This window comes from Pterocles gutturalis, unplaced genomic scaffold (genome assembly GCF_000699245.1).
Source record: "Pterocles gutturalis isolate BGI_N339 unplaced genomic scaffold, ASM69924v1 scaffold45669, whole genome shotgun sequence".
Lineage (NCBI taxonomy): Eukaryota > Metazoa > Chordata > Aves > Pterocliformes > Pteroclidae > Pterocles > Pterocles gutturalis.
This window is the reverse complement of record NW_010137733.1, coordinates 23168-33931: the sequence shown is the minus strand read 5'-3', so window position 1 is coordinate 33931 and position 10764 is coordinate 23168. Positions and strand designations below refer to the sequence as shown.

The following is a 10764-nucleotide window of genomic DNA, read 5'->3' as shown; positions in this document are numbered from 1 at the left end:
CAGCCTACCAGTACCTGAAGGGGGCCTACAGGAGAGATGGGGAGGCACTCTTTATCAGGGAGTGTAGTGACAGGACGAGGGGTAACGGGTAGGTATAAGCTGAAAGAGGCTGAAACACGGATTTTCGTGTAATGGCAATAGTTAGTCTGATAGTAGTGTTTCTTGGTTTGTTTGAAAGAAAATACTTGAAGTGGTTATATTATGATCTAAAAAGTACTGTCTGGGGTATATATATATATTTTTTTTTTTTTTAAATTTCTCTCACCACTAAGAGGGATTTGGAGACTTGTTTCTTTCTGAAAGGTTTTTGCACAAATAGTTTATTTGATTTGCTACAAATTATTTTTTAAATTCCTGATTTCTGATCATGAATTTTTCCTAAATTTCTGTATCTTTGCCTTTTTAATGTTATACAAATTACTGTGAATGCTATGCAAGTTGCAGTAAAACTGGGTTAATAGATGTCACAATACTAATGGTCTCTAGGACAGAAAAAAGTCTCTTAGATTCTATTAAAGACTGTCAGATTGGCTTAAATGTAATTATTTAACAATTCTCTATTTTGAGACTTGTGAGGCTGTATCAGTAACGTCATCCCTTAATGTGACAGAACTTTACTGGTTGCATTAGCTTCTGTAACAGATCTTAGCATAAGTGAATGTGTATCAGAAGTCTGAGAAAATAAAAAGACCAAAGGGAGCAAGAAAATATTGAAAAGGAGTTAACTGATCAGTGTGAGGGAACACACGATCTAGGTTGTAATTGACTTTGTTTCTTCATGCAGGCTTTTCAGAAGAATTTGGCTCAAGCTGAGAGAATAGTAGTGGTAGGAAACGGTGGGATTGCACTTGAATTAGTGTAAGTAAATGACTAAGTTTTGAAGATAAATATGCAAATAACAATTACATGTTAAATCTAGTGTGCATGATCTTGGGAGGAGGTTGACTTGCAAAATTGTAGCTCAAAGCATTTAGTAGGAGAAATTATTAAAATATTTTTTCACAGTATAGTGGTGCTTACTGTCACACAAAATTCAGCAAGCTTCAGAAGAAGCTTTGACACACAGATATCAAGAATATACAGCGTATTCCTGATTTGGCACCAACAGAGTTTTCTGTTGAGACTATTAAGGGCAATATTTGAGTTATAAAACTTGTCTGACTTGTGGAGACAGAAGCTGTAACAGGAATAGAGAGGCAGCTTATCATGTACGCAGCCTAATTTATGTTGATAGATATCTGATGTGGCCTTTGTCACGGGTAGGATACTGAACCATTTGGTCCTGCTGTCTGCTGGATTACAGACATATCTGTATCACACAATTCTATGGTTTTGTTTAGTGTTGCAGGGAATCACTTTTTCACTAAATTGTCCTCTGTACATCTCTACCAGTTCATGTTCCAGATAGTACAAACAAGATCCAAATGCCTGTTCTTAGCAGTGAGAAGTCTGGCAAAAATGCATGGTTTTTTTCATTGTGGGGAGCAGGAAGTACTAAGTATTATTGTTAATTTGGTCAGCTCCACCCTGGTTCAGTTGAGGTTGGTGCTGATGAGGAAGTATGACCTGGCAACTTGAAGAGATTTATGTGTTCCTTATGTAAATACTTAGAAGCAGTAGTGGATTTGATAGGGTAAAAAGTCTTAGATCTCTTTATTTCTAGTTTCCAGAATGAAACCTCGCACACTTCTAGTTGTGTTGCTAAGAGTCAGGTCCTTTTTGGGTATTCTGTCATTTTATCTATTGTTTAAATGTCCACAGGTATGAAATTCAAGGCTGCGAAGTAATATGGGCTATCAAAGACAAAGCCATTGGGAACACTTTTTTTGATGCAGGAGCAGCTGAATTTCTCATTCCAAAACTAACTGCTGAAAAACGAGAGACTCCAATTGAATGTAAAAGAACCAAGTATAGCATAGAAGGTATGATGTTTTAGTCTCCTGACACTGCAGCAGCAGCATTTAATATTAAAGATAGTCCTAAAATCAGTTAATTCAACAGGCTACAAATAAGGTTTACTGCTACTATCAATGGCATTTCCTTCTTTAAAAAAATAAAAGATAGAAAAACCAATCCGGAATTAATGTAGACACATGATAGCATGTAATACCATTACCTAAAAACTGTAAAAAATGTGCTTATTTTTATATCTGTGCCAAGTTTACATTTTATTTCCTATATTCCATCTGCTGAAGAACCTGTTCCATTTTCTGTAATATCGTAATGTTTTTCTGAATTATGTCAGCATTATGTAAGGAAGGAGCTCTCCTGTAAAAAGCTATTGGAGGACCAGATGAAAACTCACAGAACATTATTACACATGCAGTGAAACTGCAGTCTTAATAAAAACAGTTAACTAGAACTGCATGAACAAACATTACACAAACATATAGATGACCAAAATAATACAAAAAGAGCACAATTCTAGACTTCAGGTTGGAAGAATAAATTGTAAAAGAGTCAGCCTAAACATCACAAAATGGCACCCAAGATTCTTGAAGTATATTGTAGTGTTTTGGAATTTGCATTTTCATCCGATGGAGGGGGCTGCATATTTGCTAGCAGATGGACATCAATTTAAATATTAGCAGTGATATTAAGCAGCTAAGTCTACTAAGTGGGTCTCCAGAACCCTGGTGCTGTTGGGGGTCTAGCTGTTAAGGATCCACGCAGGCACCTAACAGTGGCATGGTTGTTTCAGAGATGAGTGAATTAATGAAAGGCATGAAGTTGAAAGGTGTAAAAAATATTTATGAGTCTGATTTGTCTGCAAATTAATGGGTTTTGGGACATTACACATTTTTATCTTCCCTTTTGGCAACCAGATCATACTGCTCTTAAGTAAGAATCCATGTTCTGAATTCTGTAGTTAATGAAGTATGCATGCTAAATGTGATATTCTCCATCTCTTTGCTTCAGGGAGTGAGGAAAAAGAGAGACCTATAGCAACATCTGACAGCCTGGGCAGTGCCTTAGGCCCAGATTGGCATGAGGGTTTACATCTTAAAGGGACTAAAGAGGTATGGTCCTAATCTTGCTTACACAGTTAAATGTTGCTTTAAGTGGGTAAAGATGACAGAACATGAAATGTCATTCAGGATTATTAGAAAAATAAAAATAAAATATGCTTGAACTGATTCTCCTTTTCTGTCAGAATAAAACAGGAAAATACATTAACACAAATAAAGTAATTCTCTGCTTCATAAAAAACATGGTTAATCAGATCCACTGGCATGGTTTTAGCAATTTGCTCTTCAGACTGAAACACAAACGTTGGTTTGCATGTTTCTGTAGGACTGGTGTCAATCTTAGCTTTAACCAGAAGCAATTCTCCTAATTTTAGCTGCCACATGTAAGTTTTCTTATGTGAAAATAGGGCAGTAGGATTTGTACAGAGGTACAGGGAACATCAGTCTCCTGTCACAGCAGATAATGAAATGAGGAATCAGTAGTGGACATGAGCATTGTGAAGAGTTTAATGTTTGAAATAAAGTCAAAATCCTCACATTTCATAGTTTTTAAACAGGTTTTTATTTATTAATTTCTTAGCTGTTAGGTGTTTGCATCTGTTATATCCATTAAAAAAAAAAAGGCCTTTCAAAGGTGATCAGTCTTTCCACAGAAATGGCTTTACAATACCATCTAAAGGATGTTCAGGGTATTCAGCAGATTAATCAGTGGTATTTTGGTTGTTGAAGGCTGTGGAAATAGATATTTGTGTAATGGAGAATAAACCTGTTTAAGGCCTGAATCCACAAAATAGTTTAGAGACACAGGTAACTTTCCAACTTCTGTCTCGAGCCCAGAATAGGAGTAAGTGGTTGAAATATGATTTGATGGAATATGATATATTTTTTCTTTTTCCAGCATTTAGAACATAAACTTATTATTGTTATCAGAATTTAATTAATGATACAAAAATGAAGGATTTGAAATCCTGAAAGATAGACAAGATTGATTTACTTCTTTTTCTATTCTGATAAGTTCTGTATTGTCTTCCTGTAGACTCTGGGGAACTTGAATATGTTTTCTGGCATGCCAGAAAAATCTAAATTGTCATGGCATTTCAAGGAACATCAGATATCTGCTGTAAAAGCAGGTAGATTGCCAATTGCTGTGGTTAGGTCTGTGCCAAAAAAAGGAAAAAGTGTGGGAACTCGGCTAATGCGTCATGCTTTAGGATGAGATATATGTTTGGTTTTTTGGAGGTTTTTCTTGTGTGTATCCCCACCCAGCTTAGTAATATGTCAATTTAGGTGAAGGTATATTTGCCATTAAAAGTATTGTTACTACTAATCATTGTGTGTTTGATTTTCTCAATCTTTCTTTAGTTTTCTCATAAAGTCCATATTGAAATACTATGTGAAGTAAAGAAAATACACTCACAGCAAGAATTTATACAACTGCAACGGACTTCTATGACTTTTCCTAAGGAAGAGAAAAAGGTAGAAGCAGATGAGGGTAGGTGTGAGCACTAATTAGAAATAACATGTTGAAGATAAAGCAGTGTTGGAGCATGTTTGATCTTGTTTGCTATTTTAGAGTACACACAGATTTGGAAAACAAATCCTTTATTTCTAGATATTAAACGGAGCTCCAGCAATTTATAGTAGTTGAGAATTTGATTTATGGGCTACAATTAAATTGCAAAATGTTATGCGTCAGACCCTTTTTCCACCAAGTCACCTAAATCCTGTATGAGGAATATTCCCTCCTTGTGACAGTCCAATAAAATAATAAATAAATAGTGGAGTTAAAACAGAAACAAAAAAACCCATTTAGTGTCAAAACTGAAGTAAGCCTTGAAAGAAAGTGGAAGAAAATTCCACTTGTTTAATGAATAATTCTATCTTGAAATGTCACTGAAGAAAATTAATATTTAAAATACTATTTTAATAGCCAGTTGCTTCCAGCATAAGATTCTAGGAAGTCAAATTTCTGATGTCCTTTTTGCTTTTGAGGCATTTGCTTTGCATCTGTACATTTATATGCAAAAAAAAAAAATCCCATGGGTCTGAAGCAGTGAGACACAGTATTTTCCCCTTACAAATGAGGACTTTGATTTAGCACAATTCCAGAGGAAGTTACTAGTACGACTTGGAGCTAAGCTCCAGTATCTCATTTTTCTAGTCCTGGGTGAAGGTAAGAAATAATATAGGGTATTGGTGGGTTTTTTTTTATTTTTCTTTTTTTTCCCTTTCTAATCAATTAGATATCTCGAAATAGTGTTTTTTCTTCTTTTTATTATTATGTCTTATTATAAACCATAATTAATAAAATACCTTCTGTTGGTTACATTCTCAGGGCAAAATTTTCCCCTTTTTCAGTGCTATGGCCTGTATATGTGGAATTAACTAATGGAAAAATTTATGGATGTGATTTCATTGTCAGTGCAACTGGAGTTGTACCAAATGTTCAACCATTTCTTGATGGCAATAATGTAAGTGTACTGCTTTTTTTTTTGAAGTTTAAGGTGTTTTGTTTTGGTTTGGTTTTTTTAAGTGAGGTAAAATAAGGTCTTTCAGCTGGTTTATGCTTCTGACAGGAAACATTGATGGATAAAGGTTTTGAATGTTGTACAGCATTTCAAAATTGTCATTACTGGAAATACCTAACATGATAAAAATTAATTTAATTACTGTTCTTGGCTTACTATATTGCTATTCATGATATGTACTGATACACAATACATACACAATATAAGCTGCTAAGATTAAGTCTGCACAAAGAGAGAAAAACATTTGTGTAATTCCTTAATGTGGAGAAAACTTGGAATAATTTTTGTGTTCATTTTGCCCCATATTCTTACCTTACAAATCTTGAAATCTCCTGGGAAGGAAGCAGTTATTTCCAATATTATTCATCTGGGAAACTGAGCTATAAAGGTGCTCATATTCATTGAGGGAAGTCACACTTTGAATCAGCATCCAAACATGGATGACAATTATGGAGTTCATAGCTGCCACATGAATTTTCAGGCCTTGAGATTATTCTGCCTCCATGTTAGGTGTCTGGTTTAACCCCAGCCAGCAGCTCAGCACCACACAGCTGTTTGTTCACTCCCCCCAGTGGGTTGGGGGAAGAGAGTTGGAGGAGTTAAAAGTGAGAAGACTCATGGTTTGGGATAAAGACAATTTAGGCAAAGCAAAACCCGCTAACACAAACAAAGCAAAACAAGGAATAAATTCACTGCTTCCTGTCAGCAGGCAGGTGTTCATCCATCCCCAGGAAAGCAGGGCTCCTTCGTGTGTAATGGTTACCTGGGAAGACAAACACCATCACTCTGAATGTCCCCCCTTTCTTCTTCTTCCCCAGCTTTATAATGCTGAGCATGACATCGTATGGTATGGAATATCCCTTTGGTCAGCTGGGGTCAGCTGTCCCAGCTGTGTCCCCTCCCAGCTTCCTGTGCACCCCCAGCCTACTCGCTGGTGGGGTGCTGTGAGGAGCAGAAAAGGCCCTGACTCTGTGTGAGCACTGCTCAGCAGTAACTAAAACAACCCTGTGTTACCAACACTGTATTCAGCACAAATCCAAACCATAGCCCCATCCTAGCTACTATGAAGAAAATTAACTCCATTCCAGCCAAAACCAGTATGTTAGGGTATTTGGGGTTTTTTTGCAGTTCTTTCTGATTAGGGAGTAGAATGCTATCCTCTGAATAAAGCAGAAGAAAATTATGAAAATGTACATCTAATGTTGAGCTGTGAAATATTTCAAGGCCTACATTATAAAGTTAGATCAGGAGTTAGGTATTTGCAGTGGTATCTTCTCACCTTGGAAAAATACAAAATGAGCTCTTAAGACTAGGTGTCCCTGTAACATATGTAGTGTGATCTGAAATTTGGCAAGTGCTGTTACTTCCCTGCATAGATATCAGTAATTATATTTTAAAAACCTATGCTGTGTTCTAGAAATAATGCTTAATGCTTTGTATCTTACCATGGAGGTCTTGCCACTATGGATAGTCTCAAGGTAAATATTTTTTTTCAGTATGTAGTGCTGGTCTAAGCTTTTTTTTAATACATAGAGTTTGAGATACTTTAAAGGATACATGAAGGTCAGTTGTAAAATGCAACACTGATCTATTCTTAAACTTGGCGAGAGAAGAATGCACAGATTTCTAGGAAATTCTGCTTTTGTAGGCTAATTTTGTCTTTGCTTATTTGAAAGGTTCTAGGTTCAGTAAGATTCAGGAATTTAGGATAAATTCGGGGGGGGGGCAGGGTTGCATTATCATATAGAGAAGTAAAACTTTATTGTCTATATATAGACAGCTGTGAAAAATATTTAATTATGCCACTCTTCGGATGATCTGTTTTCTCCCCTTGAAGACAAGAGTCTTGACATTGTGAGGTTTGAACAATGTGTTTCTCTTGTGATTATCAGTCTTTTCTAATTGAGTCAGATTAGAATGAATAGCCATAAATTCTTTACACTGCAAGGCCTTTTTCTCTGTTGCTACATGTGATCGAGAAGAGCATCTTCGTGGGTTCCCTTAGTATTTATTCATATAATTTTAAATCTTCAGATGTTGTGATTAAGCAGAATAGTGAATTTGCTGACATTTTCTTAGGTGTCTACCATTAAAAAGTAACAAATGAGATGACTGCTTAACATGGATGAAGTTGAATTACTTAGTTTAAATGATTATTTTTCTTCAGTACTAATCTGTGCAAATACTTCAGTTTGCTGTAGGTGAAGATGGAGGTCTTAAAGTAGATAAACACATGCACACGTCCCTGCCAGATATATATGCAGCTGGGGATATCTGCACGGCATCGTGGGAACCTAGTCCAGTGTGGCATCAGGTAAATCAAATCATACGATTGTGTGCTCAGCAGCAGTCTAATCTACAAAGTAAATGGCATGCTATTACACAGATGGGGGAAAAGAAAGTTTAATTGAAGCGGAAACCAGTGAACAAGTAGATAGTCCTGGGTGTGTTGATGGCAGATAATTTTATCTCCGTCTGAAAGCCAAGCTGTTCACCCCTTCTGAAATACATAGTGCGCATTGATGAGACAGTGCATGTTGGTCATTGCAGCGACATGTATCTGTGTTTTTAAAATTTTTTAAATCTTTTTCTTAGATGAGATTGTGGACTCAAGCTAGGCAGATGGGATGGTACGCAGCAAAATGCATGGCAGCAGATATTTTAGGGGAATCTATTGATCTGGATTTCAGCTTTGAACTATTTGCTCATGTGACAAAATTTTTCAATTACAAGGTAAAGTAAATACAGTCTAATACTCTTAAACCACTGAGTAACACACATATTGCTTGCTTATTCACTTGCTAGCACTGAGCGGATGCTTTAATATTAACAGTATTCTCTGTGTAATAATTAATCTTAGTTTAGATTTTCTCCATTTATATGAACTTTGCTGAAACTGAAGAGGGAAAAGATCTTTACAGATGTACTATAAATTTTAATTGTTGAATGACCACTGATCTGCTTTGCATCTCTAGATGTATTCCATTTCATTATGGTTCTGTTCGTGGATAAATTCATTACATGGTAATTGGTTCATTATTGATTTTTGTGTATCATATTTCAAAGCAAAGATTTTTAATTCTGTTGTGGGTGTGAAAGCCAATGAAGGGGAGAGGTTCTCAAGGGACAAATATTTCCCTGTTTACATGAGTCTTTTGAAGCTTAGAACTGTTATCAGTAGAAATACTAAAAGCCACTGCAATCTTACAAGTGCTTTTTCTTTTTCCTTATGTTAGGTGGTGGTTTTGGGAAAATACAATGCTCAAGGCCTGGGTTTAGACCATGAACTGATGCTGAGATGTACCAAGGGACAAGAGTATGTTAAAGTAGTGATGCAGAATGGCCGAATGATGGGAGCTGTGCTGATTGGTGAAACGGACTTGGAGGAAACCTTTGAAAACTTAATTTTAAACCAAATGGATCTTTCAGCCTATGGTGAAGATCTCCTGAATCCAGATATTGATATAGAAGATTATTTTGATTGAACAAATCCATTTTGTATAAAGTTTTGATATTGAGTAATATGTCTTACAAGACTTTTCTCAGCATTACAAGAAATCAGGGACAAATGCAATTCCCTATTAAGATTGTGTTGATCTTGTCAAAATACTGACCTGCAAATTAGATGAATCTATGTAGAAATGCAGCAACAAAGGCAGGTGGATTAGTGTTGCCAAAGGGTTTTTTCATCTAATTAGATGAGCATATGAAACAGGGCTATGACAGTCTTAAAAAGTGAGCTTCACTGTGCTGTTAAGATAGCATTGCATTCACTTGAATGTGAGGTAGCCTTCACTTCTTAAAAGTAAGTAAAACCTGTCAAATCCTGTGCCTGCCCCATAGCTCGCTTTTCTCCCAAACCACTCATAATTCACCTGCCGTATTTCCCCATGGCTTCCTGCCATGCATGTTCCTCATCTCAGCCAGTAAGCCACCCTTGATTGGATGGTGCTGCCTTTCCTGCCTAAAGCTGCCTCTGGACTTGGGTGGTGTAAGTGTTGGCTAGGGTGGGAGACCCCTGCTTCCTAAAACCACTTGCCCAGGTGAACATTCACAAGGCAGGCACACAGTTTGTTACCATCCCACTAGCATCTCTCTGCTGCTCAGACTTGTGAGTAGTTGCTGCAGGTTTCAGGTCTGCTGTTCCAGCTAATGGTACCGTCTCTGTCAAGCTGGCTGAGGTTAACAGAGGACACCTTGAGGGCCTAGGGTGCTCAGAGCTCTCACTACCTGGAACACAGTCTGCAAATATATAGCAAGAAGGATGCTTTATCTTTTTTTTTCCCCTCTTTTTTTCATAAGTTTATTTGTGAAATAAATGTTTTTTCTAATTGGCTAAGTACAGAACACAAAAACTTTGAACAATGAAAGCCAGGATGAAGCATCTTTGAGATGTCATTTGAGAGCAACTTTTTTACTGCTTGTCACTTCAGCTCTTCAGGTGCTGTGGTAGTGCTGCCCTGGTGCATCCATCTGATCTCCAACAGGATCAGTGTGCAGTGCACTTCAAGGAAAGGGTAACGCAGCTGCACTGGTGGATGTCACCTGCAGTGACCTTCCCTGGCAAGAGCCTGTGGAGCAGGTTGCTGTATCCAGCTTATGTGGTAGATGGTATGGGATGCCATTTTGCATGCGAGTCCCCACATCCTGATGGGATTCTTAATAGCTATTACAGTCACTTCATGAAAACATTCATGAGTTACGTGTCTTGGCCACTTCCTACCCTCTCCTCATTGCCACTGTCATGCATCCTGGTTCTAGGAAGCAATTTTTGCAGGTATTAAAGTCAAATTTGATTTGTGGTAACCAATGAAAAAATAGCTTTAGTTGCAAATTGGGGTGTAAGCTGTTTGTTTTAAATCAACTAGCTCCCTGGCTGTATGTTTAGTTATGTAAGATCCACTTTTACAAACAGTGATGTGCACATACAGGGTTGCTTCAATCAAGTTCTTTTTTTTTAGTTGCTAGAAATAATTGAGTGCCAAAGTAAGTGATAAAGCCCAACACTGTAAGCTATTCCTTAATGTCCTCTCCGTATTCCATAATGCCATCATCCATGGACATGGGTTGCTTCATACCAGCTTGTGGGTTTGTTCTACAATTGCTACTTGGGCGTTGCTGTTTATTTAGGGTCGAACTAGGAAGAGCCTGTTGTACTCTACTAAATGAAAGTTGGATGTACATATTGGAACTTCTCCCAGAAAATTACTCTAATCATTTTTTAAGAGAATGACTGTTTAAGTAAATGAATTCATTCCACTTTTGGC

The 10764-nt window shown here is 37.0% G+C and overlaps 1 protein-coding gene across 1 annotated transcript in view; it reads left to right on the top strand.

Annotated features, from left to right (window-relative positions):
• PYROXD1 (pyridine nucleotide-disulphide oxidoreductase domain 1) overlaps positions 1-9294 on the top strand; it is a 14427-nt gene extending 5133 nt beyond the window's left edge. The window contains exons 4-11 of the mRNA XM_010082685.1: positions 785-858; positions 1762-1922; positions 2920-3020; positions 4332-4461; positions 5328-5440; positions 7689-7811; positions 8093-8230; positions 8734-9294. Of these exons, the coding sequence (XP_010080987.1) occupies positions 785-858; positions 1762-1922; positions 2920-3020; positions 4332-4461; positions 5328-5440; positions 7689-7811; positions 8093-8230; positions 8734-8982 (1089 nt within the window). The 3' untranslated portion in view covers positions 8983-9294. The remainder of the gene's footprint in view (positions 1-784; positions 859-1761; positions 1923-2919; positions 3021-4331; positions 4462-5327; positions 5441-7688; positions 7812-8092; positions 8231-8733) is intronic.
• The last annotated feature ends 1470 nt before the right edge of the window (positions 9295-10764 follow it).